Source organism: Cibotium barometz, chromosome 24 (assembly GCF_041138505.1).
Source record: "Cibotium barometz isolate CiBa-2024 chromosome 24, ASM4113850v1, whole genome shotgun sequence".
NCBI lineage: Eukaryota > Viridiplantae > Streptophyta > Polypodiopsida > Cyatheales > Cibotiaceae > Cibotium > Cibotium barometz.
In genome coordinates, this window is record NC_141069.1 from 9,924,800 (window position 1) to 9,944,482 (window position 19,683).

Consider the following 19,683-nt stretch of genomic DNA (forward strand, 5'->3'; position numbering starts at 1 on the left):
TTTCATGAAGGATATGCACAAATTACATTTTAGGGTTTTTGTGCACAATGTTTCTGCCGATGATGCCGAGGCAGAACTATCTATGCACAGTATGGTCAGGGTGATTTGAAGAATCGAGTTTGCTTGACCTCTCTGAACATCTTTGAGAGGGCATTCGTTTTCATGGAGAACTTCATTCCAAACCGAATGTCAGCAACCCTTGGAGTCACTCTCCTCAAGATGATACGCACGGGCAAGTTCTTCCCCTCTACCTCCTGGGTTGTTCCCCGCACTAGGAAATGGGATGAGCTCAGCTAAGACTAGAGCCGTGTGGAAGTGCATGAAAGATCCTCAAAGTGCTGATCTGTCTGATGTCCACAAGGTTTTCTTCCACGATAACCACATTGAGGGAGAGTATGCACGTTACTTTTTGCATGGAACACATCCCCCCAATGTGGAGGTTGAAGAAATCTAGTCTCTTGCTGTTGTTGATCCGACAGACATGGAGGACGAGGAAGAGAAGATTCAACTTGTGATGCAGTTTTATAAATTTGCAAATACTTGTAAATACTTCCCTAGCTATATTAGAAATTTTTGTAAATCCAATCCATGCGTTGTAAATATGAAAAAAAAATGAAAAATTTTCTTTGTTTGTAAAAACCTAAGGTCCACAACCTTAGTGACAACTTTAATCTTTTTATTAATTAGTGCCCGCTTATGGGCACTAATTAATAGAATATGTCACTTAAGTGAATATGTCAACATAAAAAGATAAGAGTACATATTATAAGAAAAAGTACTCTCCTGCTATAACATACAAAGGTCAGTCCAAAGTGTGAACCTAACTACCTGAGCTGGTGCTATAATTATGCCATAATTCAAATACACTGAAGTGTCACACAACCTGTAAGAACGACTAGCGGTATATCATCCATAATCTTACCAACCATGCCAGTGACGTAAGTGCGGAGTTGTCATCCTACTGTGTCACTAATATTCGCTCTAGTTAAGCTCGATATACAACAGTCTAATCCTCTATGCTAACATACACCAAATCCACATCACCTGCTAAAACATTCTTCCTCACAAGTGATAATGCACCTCAATGTGCTTCATTCCAGCATGATACATTGGGTTGCTCGCCAACTATATATTGCTCATGTTGTCATAATATATGACAACAACCCTATACAGAGGCTCACTCATATATGTAGTAGTTTCTACAACCAAGCTACCACACATGCTACCATGGTAGTACTCCTGGACTCAGCCTATGTAAAGACCATTTCTTAGTTTACACCCATAAAAATGATTTCTCTCACAATTGCCATCCTATAAACCGAATCGAAGGTCTCTTTATAATCAATGCCATAGGTTTGTGCATACCCCTTGGCTACCAATCTCACCTTGTACTTGCTTACACTGACCTATTTGAATTGAGCTTTACTTTATAAACCCACTTGCATCCAATTTCCTTCTTCTCCTTAGGCAAAGGCACCAACTCCCAAGTCTCATTTACATCCAATGTAGTCATCTCTTTATCTATAGCATTTGCCCAATGCTTATGTCCAAGTGCCTTCTCAAAGTATGTGGGCTCCTCATTTGCATCCAATACAGCCATCTCTTCATCTATAGCATATGCCCAATGCTTATGTCCAAGTGCCTCCTCAAAGCATGTGGACTTCTCCCCAATCTCTTCATCCATAGCATCTGCCCAATACTTATGTCCAAGTGCCTCCTCAAAGCATGTGGATTCCTCCCCAATCTTGCCTTATACCTTCTCATAGACACATTTGAATTGTGCTTTACCTTATAGACCCACTTACATCGAATTGCTTTCTTCTCCTTAGGCAAAGACACCAACTCCCATGTTTCATTTGCATCTAATGCAGCCATCTCTTCATCCATAGTATCTGCCCAATGCTTATGTCCAAGTGTCTCCTCAAAGCAAGTCCACTCTGTTGTATTTCTTTGATCACGTAAGCATAATGATGGGTTATATACCCATCATATCTCAATCTGTCCATTGGATATATAATCCTCGTAGACATGCACACACCTAGATCATTGCTAGGTATTCAACACTGCTTTGGCTCTTTGTACATCTAGTGTAATAACAATTAGGCTCCTAAACTCGTATCAAGCTCTATTCTGAGTCACTATCAAGATGATGACGTGTTGAAACAATAGGCATTATGAAAGGCTAATCCACCTTCTCTTTTCCCTTAAGTTATATATACTCTTATCTCTTTATGTTGTAAGGAAGAGAAGAAATATAGAAGAAAATTTAACCATCTATAGGTTCAAGCTTTGCCCTCTTTTGAGTAGGAGGTCTCTGTAGCTCCATCAATAGAAGGTTATAGGTTCAAGCTTTGCGCTCTTTGAGTAGGAGGTCGCTGTAGCTCCATCAATAAAAGGCTTAGGTCTAGCAAGTCAATGATCCATGCATCAAAATTTCCAGGCAAGACCGCTCTTTGTTATGTTGCTGACCTCCTTTGGCTCCTAAGCTTATAATATGTATATGGGGCAGGTGTAATGCTACTCCGTCTTGATCTCTTGACTGCAATCCTTAGCAATGCCCTCAACCTTCCGAGTTTCCACTCTAAGGGCGGTGGGATGAGACTCGGATCTACCCAATCGCAATGGCATGGCACGAGACTTATGCTATAGTAATTAGCCGGCTCTCTGAAGGAAATCATCCTCCGTGATCCGCAAAAAGAAGTCTCGGTAAAATTGCATCTTTGGTGGCGATAGCTATGAAGGTGCAAGCCAGGTGATATAGGCGGAGGATAATGCGGTTCATCTCCTGACAGGTGAGACGCATCCAAACTGTCTTGGAAGGGTGGCTGGCGATTGGTATGGAGCCCTTGTGAGAAACCATCGAGAAACCCTAGGACGCAGTGTATGAAGGTCACCGTATAGGGGGCAATGCTCGAAGGAAGGTTGGCATTCTCTTGATGACTGTGCAGGTTTTCAGGTGGAGCTTTCTTCTAGTCTTTGTTGTTAGATGCATGTTTTGATAGGGCTTTTAGCCTTAATTTTATGTCCATGACCATTCATTTGTCTCGAGTTCAGATAGACACCCATCTAGGGACACTTTTGTGCTCGTGTTGAAATAGCTCTATGCCTTTCTGGAATAGCCATGTTCTCTACTTTGGCAGTATTCATCCTTGTACGGTCGGTGTGAGGGTTGCGGGTTTTCGATCAGTCAAGTCTATCACGCATTTGAGTAGAATATGTTATGAAAAATGCTTAGATGAGGCACTTCAGATTGCGGAGTCGCTGAACCAACAGAAAATTTTGATACCAAGGGACATCATCTACGATCTTCTGCAAGGATGCACTAAAAAGAAAGATCTGCTTGCTGCCAGGCAAGTGCAGTCTCTTATGGTCAAGGGTGGATTTGACACAATCTCTGTGTTGGCGGATCACCTCATTCGGCTGTTCACCTTGTGTGGAAGTCTGCTAGAAGCAGACCAAGCCTTTTGCAAGGTCTTGAAGCCAAGCGTGTACACTTGGAATTCAATAATCTCAGCACATGCCAAGCTTGGAAGAGCCGAGAAGGGTCTTGGTTTGTATGAAAGTATGCAGCTGAGTGGCATTAAGCCAGACAAAGTCACCTTTTTGTGTGTCTTGAAAGCATGTGGCAGCATTAGAGCTATCGATCATGGCCGGCTAACACATTTTCAGATAGTTACCAGTGACCCTGAGATGCTCATAGGTGTTGGAAACATGCTTGTTGACATGTATGCCAAATGTGGACACCTAGAGGAGGGACGCAAAGTATTTGATGAGTTGCTACATCGTGATGTTGTGTCGTGGGGTGCACTGATGACAGGATATGCCCAGGAAGGACATAGCTATGTTGTCCTGGAACTCTTTGAGCGGATGCACATGCATGATGTGAAACCCAACAAAGTTGTGTTTTTATCTGCTCTAAAAGCATGTGGTGGCATAGCAGCCATAAAGCAGGGCCGGCTAATGCACGACCTTATCTTGGAGAATGAGATAATCATTGACATGGCGATGGGGAGTTCCCTCATTGACATGTATGCTAAATGTGGGTGTTTGGCTGAAGCACACAAAGTGTTTGATGATCTGCCGGAGAAAGATGTGAAGGCTTGGGGTGCCATTATGGCTGGTTACTCAGCCTTTGGGAGTTCCGATTTGCTTGAACAATGCTTTGTGGACATGAAAAACCAGGGAGTGAAGCCAGATAATGCCATATTTACTAGTATTCTTGCTTCATATAGCCATGCTGGCTTGTTGCAGCAAGGCCATTGGCACTTCCAATCTATGACTCTGAACTATGGTATCAGACCGAGTATTGAGCATTACAACTGCATGATTGATCTTCTTGGCCGTGCAGGGCATTTGAAGGAGGCCAAAGTTATACTTGACACTATGCCAGTCCGACCAAATATCGTTGGATGGTTGTCTTTGCTTACTAGCTGTAGAACATACAACAATCCGTATATAGGAAGAGTATGCTTTGATGAGGTTATGGAGTTAGAACCCACTGAAGCACGTGGGTACATGCTCATGTCAAACATCTATGCTGATGCCAACATGTGGGATGACGTAGACAGGATCCAAGAGCTCAGGAAAAGGGCTGGTGCATGGAGGAAGCCTGGGAGGTCTTCAATTGAGATTGATAACAAGGCACATGAATTTTCAGTGGGAGGCAAAATCAACCCACAAACTGATCACATCTATAAAAAGTTGGATATGTTACATAAGTTTATTAAGGAGGATGGCTATGTGCCTCAACTCGAAATAGTGTTGGAGCCAGCTTTAGAGCTGGAAAAGGAACCTGTCTAGTTGTTTGGAATCAACACCAGAGATATCCTTTTTGTCACATCCATCACTTTTCCATTGATACATGTGCACATACTGAGTCTAGGGATGGCTTCAATGGGCCCTAATACGAGCCCTGGAAATAAAGAGAAGATGGTGGCCGTTATAATGCAGTCAGCTTGGGTATGCACTAAGGTATTCTTGCATGATGATAGTGCGATGAACCATTGTGCCCTAAATGCACAGGCCATAGGAATGTGGGTAGGAATTGTGAAGAATCAGGGAACAGTGTGTTTTCAGGTGGAATTTATTTCCTGTCCAGCGGTCATTCATGGAAGCTGAGCACTTTTTGCATTGCAATGTGGCTTCTTCCGATTTGGGAAAATGGATGAGGGCAAGCATTTCGTTGATTTTGCTGGAGGTGTCATGCTGCTACTCTTCCCCAGTGGTGTATATTTACAGAAGGTGAGCAGATTACATGCAGTCAAGCTTTCCAACAGCAGCACCAGCATGCAGGCAGAATTTTTTGGGGAGCAGTGTCAATCACAGATTTTCCCTTGACAATCTCTGTTGATGAAGGTATGCCTTTAACTTTTCTCAAAGGGGCTTTGTCTGTAAAGTTTATGATGTGTAAAGACAATTTCTCATCTGCTATTTATGCTACTTGATGATGCAGAATTTTGGCCATTTCGACTCATTTTGTCTGATCCTGCTGCTGGTAGCTTCGGCCATGAGCAGCTGGGTGCCTTTCTATTACAGCAGCGCAATGGTGCTTGGCATTTTTTTGATTGTTTTAGTACTTCCATTTCAGGTGGACACTTCTTCACATTAAGCACTTCTGTTAATATATACGTGTATACAGATGTCTGTATGTGCACATGCAATATTGTCTGCGTAAGTTCAAGTATCATGTATCTTTGACTGTGTGCAAACTCGGCTACTATATGTATGTGTTTACATATGCATGCGTGCATGTAAGTACATGTTTTCTGATGCTTGGCTTCTTGTGACTCGGGGTTTGAAATTGCTCCTACAGGGTGAAAGAGTACACTTACATTGTCTTGTATGGCTGAGTGGTCAGATCCTTTCCTTCCCTGATTTCATGTTCAAGGTTTTTGTGTTACATCTTTTTTTTTTTTTTGGGGGGAAAAACGATCCTTCTATTAGTTAATGAGAAAACGCCATAAGGCTACAAAGCTCACCTCACAAGGAGGGATAATAAACATAGTGAACACCGGAGCTCCACCCCCGTGGCTGGCCGCTCTCTGGGGGGGGCTACCTAGTAGTACATGCGGGAGGTGAGAAGAGCCAAACTGGAGGTCTGGAGTGCCAAGTGACATCCTCTCCCCTCGCGATGAGGAAAGGGCCAGGCTGCCAAGTGCGGAGGAACGCCTTGCGGCGACCTCTCATGCGATCCGAGTCGCCCTGAAGTTTCCCCCAGTGTCCTCTCAAGGTGTGAATGATGTCCACCCAGAGGGCCTGTATGACCTCCGCCGGTGGAGTCGCCTGGCGGTCTATGGCCTCCCTGCATCGGGCTCTCCATATGTGCCAAGCCGTCATGCTGCTGATCATCTCCCATCTGTGCCTGTCCCCCTCCTGGGAGACTGCCGAAGAGAAGTCTGGCGTCGAAACCACTGCCATCGCCCTGTCAGAGACCTGGATGGTCACACTGCCAGGGACGTCCTCGTATCCAAGGGCCGGGCCGCTGTCCGTGGCCCAAGCCACTGCACCCCACGTCGCCATCATCTCACCTGGAGAGCCTGCAAAAACCATCCTGAGAGCGCGCTGCCAGACCTGCTGTGCCTGTGGACAATCCCATAAGCAGTGCCGTTGCGACTCCTGTGCATGGCCGCACCGAGGGCAGGACGCTGGGTGTCTGCCAAAAGCTAGCCAAGCCCCCACAGCCAGTCCTCTATGCGCTGTAAGCCAGAGAAAAAGCATCACCTTCCGGGGCCGGAAGCTGGCCCAAAGGCGCTGCCAGAAGTCCCTAAGGAAGGCATGGGAGAGCCCCTGTCACCGCCAATGCTCGGCCGCCGCCGGGGTGCCCGCTATCCTGTGCCTCTGCATCCGCTGCCCCAGCCTCGTTGTGTACTGAAAAAAGGGGGTGCCTGGGCTGGTAGGGGCCGAATAGGGATCTCGCCAAAGCCACTCGCTTGGATCCCATTGAAGGCGAATAAGAGGCCTGCTGTCCCAACCCATAATCTCCAAGAATAGTCCTCCCCTATCGAGGCCGGTGAGGGGTCTACATGCCACTGTCTCTGATGAAAGCCGACCACCCGCACCCTCTGAAAGATACAACCCTGGAACTCATCCAAATCTAGTCGGGTCCTCTGAAGCTGGCCTCCCTCTCCCACCTCAAAGGTGAGTGGGGCGACTCTCTCTGCTGAGCCGCAGACCGCTAGAAGGATCTCATGCCGAGTAAAGACGCCCATCCACTGTGGGGGTGGAGGGTCCTGGACTGGAGTCCGCCACTCCCGGGGGATGGCTGCCTCAATGTCCTGCCTCATCAAACTCTCTGCCCCTCATCCCGCTGAGTCTCCTCTCCTGAACCTCTAGAGGCAGCTGCTGAAAACATATCCAGTCGTCTAGGGACTGGGCTGGGCCGGAACTCAACGGGCCCCACGACACGTGAGATCGTGATCCAACCATATGACCACTGGGAAGTCGGATCAAGGGGTTCCAGATCAATGGCTGCCTCAGGCGCTCCTCTCATCGGTGCCCGGGGGAGTCTGGAAGAGTGACGGCCTCATATGCTCCCAGGCCCTCAGAAGGCTAGCTGCAAAACGCTCCTCGAAGCCAAGGCCCACTCCTCTGGATCGCTGCTCTGTAAAGATCCACCTGATGCTGGGGGTCCAAGGGCCGCTAAGAGAAGGAGTGCGGCTGAGAATCCTGGAAACAAGAAACTCCTTCCACGGCTCAGCGCCTGGTAGGAGGCCACGAACCACCAACTTGCCAAGCAAAGCTCGGCTCTGACAAATAGGATCAACTATGCCCAGTCCGCCTCTCTCCCTCGGCTGGGTGATCACAGCCCATGCCACCTTGGCCCTGGGGGGCCGCCCGTCGCCACCGGACCAAAGAAAGTTCCTGATGAGCCTCTGCACCTGGCCAATGCACGCCCGAGAGAAGGCCCAGCAAGAAGTGATGTACCACATGGTAGCAAGCCGAACCTGGTTGGCCACAACCACTCGGCTAGCCAGAGATAAACGAGCGGTACTCCAATACAGAAGCTTCTTCCGAATGCTCAGAAGAAGGGGGGCTATCTGCTGCTCCGGAGATATGTCAATGCCCACATAGCATCCCAAATAGCGCACTGTAGTGCCGGGGGGCAGCCGCTGAAACCCATCAATTGGCCTCCAAGTCGGGGGGGGGGGCACAGAACTGACCCACAACCCACACGACTTGTGCCAGTTGATCAAAGCGCCTGAAGCTCTGCAAAACCTGTCCATGGCTGAGGCGAAGCGGCGGAGGTTCTCCTCCCCTCCCTGAAGATAGACAGCAGTGTCATCCGCAAACTCCGAGTCTAGGAGCTTCTCCGAGGTGCGGATGGGGAGCTGGAGGCCCCGCAAACCTGTATCCTGTGCCGTCAAGAAAGTGCTCATGGCCTCCGCCACAAAAAGAAAAAGAAAGGGCGCCAAAGGGCACCCCTGCCGCACCGAGCGCGAGAGCTGGAACCTCTCTCCGCGCACGCCCTGTATCAGCACCTGGCTATGAGCCGATGTGTAGAGTGCAGAGACCCCACGGATCCACTGAGGGGGGAAGCCCATCCTCTCCATAGCGCCTTCCAAGAATGCCCAGTCCACCCGATCATATGCCTTCTCGAAGTCGAGAAGGAGCACTGCCATATCTTCCTGCCGAAATCTAGCCAAAGCCGTAGCCTCCCAGAAAGAGAAGATGTTATCCAGGATGCTCCTATCCTGGATGAAGCCTGTCTGCGTGGAGTGGATGATGTCCGGAAGGTGAGGCTGAAGCCGCCTGCTGATCGCCTTAGCTAGGACCTTGTAGGCCGTGCCTAGCAAGGTGATCGGTCTCCACTGTCTAATCTCCAGTCTGTCTCCTCCCTCTTTGGGGATCAAGTGAATCAACCCCTCTGCCATGCTGTCCGGCATGTCTCCCGACTCCATGATCTCCTGGAATGCCAATCTGAAACCCCTATGCAAGAGACCCCAGTACCTCTGGAAGAAAGCCACTGAGAGACCGTCCTCTCCAGGGCATTTGCCCCGAGGAAGTGCCTGAAGAGCCTCCTCCAGTTCCATATCCGAGAAGGGGGAGAGAAGGGAGTGCTGCAAATGGGCCGGCACAACCGGTCTCGTGAAGCTCCAGACTGCCTCCCGAGCCTCTCTCACCCTGTCATCTGCTGGCTCAGCAGAGAGCAGATCCCTGTAAAAATCTGTGGCGATCGCCCGAACCCTGGGGGGATCCACCACCACCTGGCCATCAGCCTGCCGAAGACGCCTGAGACCCTCTCGTTTGAAGCGAGGCCCTGTTGCCTCAAAGAAATCTCGAGTCACTCTGTCTCCAGCCTGTGTCCAAAAAGAAGCCCGAGCATGGAATCGGAACTCCACCCTCCTCTCCTCGATGGATCTGATCTCTGTGCGAGCTGACTCCATCTGCTCTGATATCCAAGGGCTCGTAGGCTTCCTCTCCTGAAGTCTCTGAAGGGAAGCTAGACTCCTCCGCAGGCTCCTCTCCTGCTCTCTGAAAGCCTCCAGACGGTCCAGGGCAGCTTGTCTGAGCATCCTACTGATCTCCTGCAAACCCCCGTCTCCTCTCCTGAACTGAAGCTCCTGCCAGACCTGCTCAACTCTGGTCGCAATCTCGGGCTCCTCTATGAGACAATTTGGAATCCGGACGCTCTGGCCTCGCTCTCCTCTCGTAGGGTCATCGATCTCGAGAAGCACTGGAAAGTGGTCTGAAAACGAGGAGCCTGCAAGTATACCCACAGTGCCACCTCTATCGCAAGCCCACTCATCAATGTAAAACCTGTCGATGCGGGAAAGGTTAACTCCTGTGGCCCGTCTATCCAAGCGCGAGAAAGATAAAACTCCCCTGCAACCTGCCAAACTCCGAGAGAGTCCACGGATCCTGGCCTCTCACCTGCAGCACTAGTTCCTCCCAGGCAGCGAGCTCCGGCCCATGAATGGTCTCCTGGCTGCCCCCCATCCTGTCCTCTGCATCCTCCAGCATGTTGCAATCCCCCCCTAGGCACCAATGGTCTGCCATGGGGAGGGACTGCCTAATGGTGCTCCAGAACTCAGCTCTCCCGGTCGCCCCATTAGGGGCGTAGAAGTTGAGGAAGCCAATGCGGTCTTCCCCAACCCGAAGGATGATCCACTGCGCTCGACCGTGGACCAGAGTGCCAGAATCCACAACCTCGGATAGAAGCTGCTCGCTGACTGAGATGCATACTCCACCCTGGTTCCCCTGGGAGCCATATGCCGGTGACCAAAAAGTGTGACTCCTGCCTGGCAAGATCTTCCCGCAGGTGCGGGTACGCCCGACAGAAAGGTGGTGCTCCTGGATGAAAAAAGGATATCTATGGGTCCTCCAACGAGAGCCCTCTGGATCTCCTGGCGAAGTCTGCCCCGACCAATGTAGCAGCGAGGTCCACCAAGACCCTGGATGTTCCATGAGAGGATCCTCATGGATGAGCTATGGCAGGTGAAGCAGCCGCCACTGGCTCACCCCTCTCAGCCGGCCCGGATGAGCTGTCCTCCACTCTGTGAGTCTTGGGCGCCGGCTTGGAGGGAGAATAGTCACTGTCTGTCCGGGTGCGGAGTCTCTCCAAAAAGAGGGTGACCTGTCTCTGTGTCCAGCCCCACTCCACCTTCGCCCTGTCCAGGGCATAGGCGTGAGACCAATCCTCTGCATATATGTATCTAAAGGTCGGCTGCACCCTCGGGGCGGCGTGGAGGAGAATCAGTAGCACCGCCTCAACTGAGGTGTGGACCGGATCCGCCCGCCAATCTCCTATACCAAACAAGCTCATGCGGGCTGAGTGTAATCGGGTCTGCAATAGGTCCGTGAGCCCCAAGTCACTGAAGTGGTGAGAAAACTCCAGTATCTGATCACGCAAAACTTCCTCTACAGAGTTGCAATCCCATGCTGTGTCTGGGGCAACACTGAGAGGAAAGGAGAAGGCCACCATGCTGCTCACCACTGAAGGAGAACGAGAGGGATGGCACACCACGCAAACTCGCAAGGGCGCGACCAGTGTCTCGAACGGGCCAGCATCCAGCTGGAGACACCTGAAAAAACCGTAATCCACTGGGAGCCCCATCACTCGCGGGGGGGCCCCAGGGGAGGCTGGAGAGAACTCTGTGGCGGGCGAAGCTAGGATCGCCATCTCCACTGGCCCGGAGTGGCGGTGGAACAGCCGCTGAACTGAACTCTGGCCTACCCAGCTGCGCTGCCCCGGGGCAGTGGGTGGTCTGGAGGAGTATCCTGGAGAGGCCGAGGGAGGGATGGTGGCTCGCGGAGAGGAGGGGGGAGAGCGAGGAGAGGATGGAGAGGCATCTGCCAGAGGAGAGGTGTCAGGGGGGGCCGCCGGGGGAGGCGGGAGGGGGGGGGCTGGGGGGGGAGAGGGGGGGAGGAAGGAGTGCTCTCCGAGTGAGGGGAAGAGGGGCCGGGGGTCGCAGAGTGCGGCCCGGGATCCTCAGGAATCTGCTCCATGGAGGGGGCGGGGCCCCCCGCGGGGGGAGGCGGGAGCAGGGTCTCCACGTGGGGGGCTCCACTGGCGGCCTCAACGGGCACTGAGACTGAATCCTCGTCCATCGGGGTGGGACCTGCTGGCCGCCTATCCCTGACTGGAGCATAAGTGCGGGTAGGTGCTTGGACGCCAGCCGGGGTCGCCTGTCTGCCAGCCTGTACTGCCTGCTGGCGTCTGCGACGGTCCCTGCGGGCCGGGTGTTTCCGCCGGCGAACCTCCGCCAGCCTCCTGGGACTGCGCGGCATCCTCCGCCGGGGCCTGCTCGTCAGATGATGGCGCCTGTTGAGACGAGCCAGGGATGTCCGGTCTCTGAGGTGGATGGCCACCCCTCGGGCCTCCTGAAGGGGGTCCAGAGGCGGTGGAGCGTGAAGGATGAACCCCCTTGCGGGGACAGGCGCGTGCGAGGTGGCCCATCTCCCGACAGATGTAGCACTGGCCGGGGAGGCCTGAATACTCCACGCGCTGTATCAGATGTCCTCCAGAAAGACAAGGGAGGAGGATCGTCTTCGGGAGGGACTCCGGTGACGGAACCACAACACGAATGGCCGGGAGTCCTGCTGCCCGAGCTATCACTGAGGCCGTTGTCTGAGGCGTCTCCACCACCTGCCTGAATGCCTTGCCAATGGATGACAAGAGGGGCAAGTACTCCCTGCGGAGTCCAGGAAAGCAGATAGTGATGGGGAAACCTGTCGCGCCTGCCAGCGGGTCAGAAGCGGGGTCGAAACCGTGAGTCCATCGCGCCAGGAACGCCCGGGATGAGCGGAGGGCAATGGGGCTCCGAGCCAGCACCGTCTGAGCTGCCTGGGGGGACTCGAAATCCACCTGGTAGTAGCCACGTCCCAAAAAATCGACGCTGACGATCTTGGCAGGCACGCCAACGAGGCTGCCTTGCAGAAGGTCGCGAAGCTCTCTCCGCATCGGACGGCTACCCACTATCTTGCAGACCAAGGAGGAGGCCTCAAGAGCGGATACTGTGGAAACAAACAACTGCTGATCTGCAGCTGTGAACTCCAGACGGAGACCGGAATCGGCAGGGGTAGTCGGAGCGGCTTCCATGGAGTCCTCCAGAGGGAAAAGGCCAGAGACCGGGGTCACCAACGGGAGGGACACAGCCCTACAAGGAAACGGAGAGGCGGAAGGTGAGAGGATAGCGGGGGCGGAGCGGGGGGGGGGGGGGGGGGGGGGGGGGGGGAGCTGAGGCGGGGGAGCTAGCGGTGGGAGGAGGGGCGAGACGGAGGGGGAGGTGAGGGAGAAGGCGGGGGGAAGAGCCGCGAAGCGGAGGAGAAGGCGGGGGGGGAGAGAGATGGCGGGGGAGGAAGCGAGGAAGGAGGCGGGGGGGGGGGGGGGGAGATGGCGGGGGAGGAAGCGAGGAAGGAGGCGGGGGGGAGATGGCGGGGGAGGAAGCGAGGAAGGAGGCGGGGGAGAGAGGCGGTGGAGAGGCGGGGGACAAGGGGTGGGGGGGAGAGGGGGGCGCGTGACGGCGAGGAGCAGCAGGGGGAGGGTAGACGGGAGGGGGGGGATGGGGCGTAGCTCGCAGGAGCAGATCGACATGTTACATCTTTTCTTGTGGTGGTGGTAGTTGTGCAAGCATGCGATTTTGCAGGTTTGCATGGGTACAGTAATTTGTATTACTTAATGGGGTTGGTTTCATCCCTTTTCAAAGAATTTGGCATAAGCAATGAAGCATAAAACCCTGTAGGCTTTCAACCTCCATACTAATCCCCTTCCATCGCCTTCTTTCATAGGATGAGAACATGTTGCTTGATGTGGCTTGTGTGCTATGCAAAAACAAGAGAAAATCATTTTTTGCAATGGAACACATGTACAGCTTTGTGTAGATCTGTTGGGGAACTACTCTGTGATTTTATATGTTTAGGGGTATCGCCATGAGATGTTGCCGGTCCATGCTGAGGGAAAAATAGATGATCACATGAAGTGCTTATTAAAGGATAGTTAGAGGTATTGAATGCATCTTTGTGGACATTGAAAATTCACAGAGCCTTGCTCAGGTGCTCTGAATACTTTCCATTGCAGGATTGCCTTAGGTGTCCAGATTCTGTTTGGGGCTGTTTAGTCTGGCTGCGAGCACTGCAGGTCCTTTCCTTCAAGCTGGAAAGTGTCTCCTTATTACTTGAGATCACATCATGGGAACTCTCGTCGGTGGCTCCAATACTTGAGGTTGAAACTTGCAAAGACCTTGTCCCATTGGCATGAAGATCCTTATGACATACTTACTCTCAGGAACAAACCGGCGTTTGGTTGCCATCGGAGTTAATCTCCTGACAACATCCATGCAAAACACTTGCTCAAACAGCATAGATCAGACCATGCATATGGGCCTCCATTCCTAACTGTGATTTTGGTTAAGCAGCCTAGTTTTCGTTAATTGACTCCCACAGATCAATATGTAAATGCTGCCAAAATTATCTGTGTCTCTCATTTTACTATTTAGTTTATGGCTTAAGCTGTCTTAATGAGCATGATTGGCCAAACTATATAGAGGGACAGGCTGCTAGGTAGCAGTATTCCTGATTGTAGGTATTGCACTCATGGGACCATGGCTGGGATATTGGGAGTGCGCAAGATGGTACTCTCAGAAGATGGCTCAGTTCACATTGGGACAGCTCAATTCGTAAAATGGGCTATTTGTGTTGTTGATCCTCCAGATAGATTACTGTATATTCTTTCCTAACATAGAATTCGATAGCACTACTCGTATTCCGGTAGATGTAAGTGATACTTTCTTTGATGGTTCAGAGCTCCCATGATCCTATACTTACCATATTGGCTCTGCTGGTTGGAAGGTACATCTACAAGATTTGGTTGACACATGGGATGTTATATTGTCCTCCTGGCAAGAGTAAGCTCAAATATGCTGTTTTATTTATAAGAGTTGTGGTTACCTCACATTGTTGAAGACTCCTTTTAAATGCTGGATTGCTTTGTTTGAATGCAGAGCATTGATGGTTTTGTATGTGGGTGCAGGCGTCTCTACTCTAAAAGCTATACAATGTTCAAAATAAGAAGAATGGAACAAATTCTCAGCAGTTCTCAAAGGCAGAATTCCTATCAAAAGATGACACTATGTTTCTAAGATCCCAAATTCACTATATTGATCTTCCGGAGTCTCCTTTAGGAAGCATCATAAAGTCATGTTTCCTTTTGCAAGGTTTCTTATGCAAGTAGGAGTCTTGTAGTGTCATGCTCTTTGCTGCCTTATTGTGCTTTTGTTGAGAACTACATGGCACCTTTTAAAAAGGAAGGAGGAAGCCCGTTAAAGTTGTGGTGGCAACCACATTGTTGGACTGTTCAGAATTATGACATCTTTCAATGTAAAGTGTGCAGAGAGGTTCAAGGATAATATTTTGGAGTTTTCGGAATAGGCTGCTCTTATTTCCACAAAGGTTTGGCAGCTTCAGATCACCCTCGAGCAACATTAGTTGGTTAGGTAGTGCACAAGTTTTTGTCCCAAGGCAGCCTTGGTTTATCAGTATTAATCAAAGGCATTTCAGCTCAAGACATGTAGCAGTCTATGGCGTTTTTATAGTTCTGTCACGTGCATGCCCAAGCTTGGCACCACATGGACATGCTTTCCTATTGCAGCCAATATCTTGGCAAAGTAAGAAATCAACCAACCAAGTACCCTATATAAAGAGTGCTTCATCTTTCATTCAAGCATCTCTCAGGTTTTGGCGAGAACCCTCGCATAGAGGCAGCCCAAGCCAGCTCTAGGCAAGATTGCAAGCATCTGGAGAGCATGACCAAGGTAAGGATTGAGCAAGACATCTTTTGTGTGCATAGTAGGTTAGCATGCATGAACTGGATGCAAGTCCAGAGCCAAGAATGATTGTATATATAAGCATTCAGCATTATACAGTAGATTAGGGTTATATATCTTGTCTTCTGTGTGTTTGCAAGTTACGTAAGATAGCAAGAGGGGATGTCACATGCTGAGGCATGGCACCACGTGAACATACTTTCCCACTGCAGCCAAAACTTGGCAAGATAAAAGGTCGGATATGGGAGATTGGATCAGTTTTGGCGGTCCAAATGGTGTTCAAATGCGCCTAGGACATGTGCCAATGGATAGGACAAATGTGGGGCAGAGTATGAACATTGTTTTGATGATATTTTTGGACTTGAAAACTACTAGTCGACCTGAAAATGACCAGCAGCCAACCAGGTACGCCATATAAAGAGTGCTTCAGCCCTAACTCAAGCATCTCTTAGGTGTTGGCAAGAACACCCCACATAGAGGCAGCATGAGGCAACTCTAGGCAAGAACGCAAACATTTGAAGAGCATGACCAAGCTGTGGATTCAGGAAGACATCTTTTGTATGCATAGTAGGTTAGCATGTATGAACCAGATCTAATTTTAGATCCAAGAAGTATGGTATAATGGGCATTCATCAATATACAATAGGTTAGGGTTACATCTATCATCTTCTATGTGTTTGTAAGTTAGGTAGGATTAATGTTAATCTCTTGCTTAGTGTTAATCAAGATGATGCTCTCGCATGCATTGGGTAGCCCTTCTGTAGAGCTTTTTGCATGTTGAAGTAGGGTTTGTGTTTCAGGGCTTGCAATCTAAAATTAGGGTTTTCTTGTATAGTTCAGCCCTTGAATCAGTGCTTTTAACCCCATTAACTGGTGATCCAAAAAGATTGGAATGACCCCTGGAAGAGTGTCATGTGGAAAGATTTCAACTATAAATAGTTAAATGATCCATTGTAATGGGGTTCCTTTTGATTGAAACATATCTTGTATCCAAGTATTTGTACTTGTGTCTAATGTTATGAGTTGTCATTGTAATCATTGTACTTTTTGAACATTAATACAACATCTTTCCATCATGAATTGTGTGTTTCGAGCGAGATAGTGAGAGTGTGCTTTGGCAACCTAGACGGTAGCTACAAGCTACCTTGCGATCTTGAGCCAAGTCCCTATCTTGTTTTGCGGAGGCTATCTTGGGAGCGAGTAGGAAGGTAGAGAGACTAACTAGCTTGATTGAGTAAGGTGTGATAGTTGACGACCACCCTTTACAAAGCCGAGCTAGGATAATCCAAGTTGCATCCGAAGCCATCTCGATACTGGGACTGAGACGTCGATCGTCTATATTTGCAAAACGACCATTCTGGAGTTTTCTGAGGTTTTGTGTTACGTACTTGATGCTAACCACATGGGTTAGGAGATCTTGAGGATTAATATAGTGGGTTGTGGTTACTTGGGTTAAGGTTTATAAGTGTTATCCCAAATGTTATAGCCATTTATCATCAGTAGCTATGTATAGGTTAATTGAGGCTATATAAGTGAGGTGAGCCATTGCGTGGACTGACTGTACTATTTTGTATCCTATTGGTGTGGTCAGAGGTGGGAGGCTTGTGCCTAGGCTTGGGACATGGTCCAGAGAAGCCTTAGCCCAAGGGCTCGAGGGTGGTCTATGGATTTAGACCCAAGGTTGGGACGTGAGCTAGCTTGCACCCCTTCTATTTGGTACTAATCTTGTTGCTTGTATTTAAGGAGATCTTGGGGCATCTTATAGTTGGCACTAAAGCGAACCTAAAGATGGAGGCAGGGAAAGCAAGATTTGCATGTCTCATGCATGGTTGCAAGTATGTGGTATTTTCCTTGTGGTATTTTCTAGGATTTTGATCTTGGTTGAAAAGGAATGGTGTTTTTTTCCAATTTTTTGTCAAGCATGCTTGACATATGTGGTTTGAGGGTAGAGGGGGAGAGACGGTGTATGCAGAAAATGTGCGTGTTCTATGATCCTTTTTTTTTTTCATGTAGACCTTAGCGCGGAAGATGCCTTGTAGGTTGAATTTTGCAAAGCGAAGAGAGAAGTAAGGTTAGAGAAAAAAAGTACATGCAAGATAAAATTTTCAAAAAAAGCTTACAACCCTTATGTACAAACCTTTTTTTAGGGGGCATTAAAATGTATTTTTAAAAAACACACCAAGGTTTATAAAATTTTTAAAAAGCTACATTGTGTTGTTTTGGAAAAAAATTATACATAACCTTTTTGGACCCTATGAAGGGTCTCTTGAGATAATTTGACGTACACTAGGGTAGATTTTAGCCTATAGATTTCTCTTTCCATTGTGGAATTTTTTCCAGTGCTAGGGTTTGAGTGTATATATACAAGCCAAACAGCACACGCTTTTCTGAGATTTGTGGGATAGTGTTTCTCCTTACATTTCTTGTACCCTTGAGGAAACCTTGACTAGGAGCATGAGAGGTAGTTATGCTTGGGGAGAGGAGAGTGGTACAAAAGGATACCTTGATCTTAGATGGTAAAACTTTGGGAGGAAATGCTTAAGCAAATAATTATTCCTCTTCATGAGTGGTTTTGAACCTATCTTCTTCCATGATATCTAGTTTGGTGGCCTTTCTTTCATGCTAGAGCTTTAAGCTGGAATTGAGGATTCCTAGCTGAATTGAGGGAATAATCTTATTGCTTGTCCTATAATTGAGGAGAATGACCCTTACCTTATTTTCACGATACCTTTGGCTCGCGTACTATAATTTACAGCAAATGTTGAACGATCTTTCGTATAACTAATTAGTACATTTGTTGTATGTATTCTTAGAGGACATTATTTACTTGGCCTTGTCTCAGTGTTTCTAGACGAGAGATGTTATAGCTTTGGTATGTATATTGTTACATAATACCTTGTTAACCACTCCTTACAACTGAGGAGAATGACACTTACCTTATTTTCGGGATACCTTTGGCTCACATATATGTAAATGATCTTTTGTATAACTAATTAGTACATTTGTTGTATGTCTTCTCATAGGAAATTCTTTGCTTGGCCTTGTTTCAATGTTTCTGGATGAGAGTTTCTATAGCTTGGGTATGTGTGTTATGTACCTTGTTACTAGCTACTCCAGGCTCAAAATTGGTGTTGGCTCTCCCAAGAGGAATGCTACACCAAGCATGAATAGGGAAGAGATTTTCGTCCCATCCAATTGTGCAAGCCTGGTTGCAAGATTTTGTGGAAAAGACTGCCCGTGGTTTCCAAGGCATGGACTCAATCCTCAAAGTTGTCAAGCTCTTAGAGAGGTCGTAATCTTGGTTCTCATCTTCACTATCCAACAACTTGTTGCAAAATTTACACATGTTGAGTCAAGCAACTCAAACATTTGTGTCAAATGCATTGGTGAGAATACCTTAGCCCATGGGGGATGAGTCTTCCCTCCCTTATTATTTTAAGTTTATCTTTGCGGACTCGTTGCCTTTGTGTATATAGACGTGATTGTTTTTTTCCCAATCATGAACCATACTTGCTTCCCTTTATTATGTAAGGCCTTTCGAGGATCATTATGTATGATCCTCGTCTCTAAAAATCGATCACCATAAATGTGTGGTGGAAACTTAATATGAAGATCTAGCACTAACATCCAAGATTGCAAAGACTGTAAGTTCCTTGTACACAATGGTTCCTTGGATGTTAATGATTATGCTAACACTAACATCCAAGATTGCAGAGATGGTAATTTCCTTATACACACGACAGGTAATAATGCATTCATTTTGTTGCTTTCAAAATAGTGTCCCAGCTTGTTCATGGGAACTTTTGGTGTCCTTTAGTTTGGGCTATGGAGGGAGGGTTCTCAATGGGGCATGGTTTTTCCTCTTCCTCCTTTGATTCAGCTTTAGCTGTGTAGGCTCTTAAATTCCCATTCATGCAGTCTAATAAGTCTCTCCAAAGTTTAAATTTCCTTGCAGAAGATAACTTATTAAAACTTAGACATTTGAGGATAAGAAGACTATGAGGCCTATTATGTCGCTCAAGCAATATTTGCACTCTCATTGGGCTCATACTCTCTCTGAGGTGGGCTAGGGCATGCTAAGGTGTAAGGTATGTGCACTGATCTTTCCCTACTAGGAGGTAGTTATTTTGAAGGGGATGAGATAAAATTGTCGTCGATCACCTCAGAGAAAATGTTGCATTGGCTATGGTGACCCGTGGAAGGCTAACTTTCACCTCCAACATGACTTTGTTTCAGGCCTTGGGTAAACTACGAGGTTCCCTCAATGGTTCTATAAACTAGCTCTAGGATGATACGCTCATGTGAGTTTAGTGGTTTGTAGCACTTGCTCTAACACTAGCTCTAGTTTAGTCTCTGTACCTTCCTCACAAGCTCTTAGGCTTGCTTTATTCTCTCTTTCTCCAACATGGGGTTGGGGTACTCC

General features: G+C 48.5%; 1 protein-coding gene across 4 annotated transcripts; it reads left to right on the forward strand.

Moving 5' to 3' along the window:
• The first annotated feature begins 2,302 nt into the window (after positions 1 to 2,302).
• On the forward strand, positions 2,303 to 15,922 carry LOC147624892 (pentatricopeptide repeat-containing protein At4g33990-like). 4 transcript variants are annotated; one of them, XM_086818137.1, is made up of 6 exons: positions 2,303 to 2,440; positions 2,510 to 5,355; positions 5,453 to 5,587; positions 5,813 to 5,852; positions 14,287 to 14,342; positions 14,468 to 15,922. In XM_086818137.1, exon 2 carries the CDS (start codon positions 3,103 to 3,105, stop codon positions 4,798 to 4,800), a length of 1,698 nt encoding a protein of 565 aa, XP_086674263.1. In that variant the 5' UTR covers positions 2,303 to 2,440; positions 2,510 to 3,102; the 3' UTR covers positions 4,801 to 5,355; positions 5,453 to 5,587; positions 5,813 to 5,852; positions 14,287 to 14,342; positions 14,468 to 15,922. The 4 variants fall into 4 exon arrangements, with proteins under 4 accessions (XP_086674263.1, XP_086674262.1, XP_086674261.1 ...); XM_086818136.1 differs by lacking the exon at positions 5,813 to 5,852 and having other exon boundaries at positions 13,517 to 14,342; XM_086818135.1 differs by lacking the exon at positions 5,813 to 5,852.
• Positions 15,923 to 19,683: the final 3,761 nt, after the last annotated feature.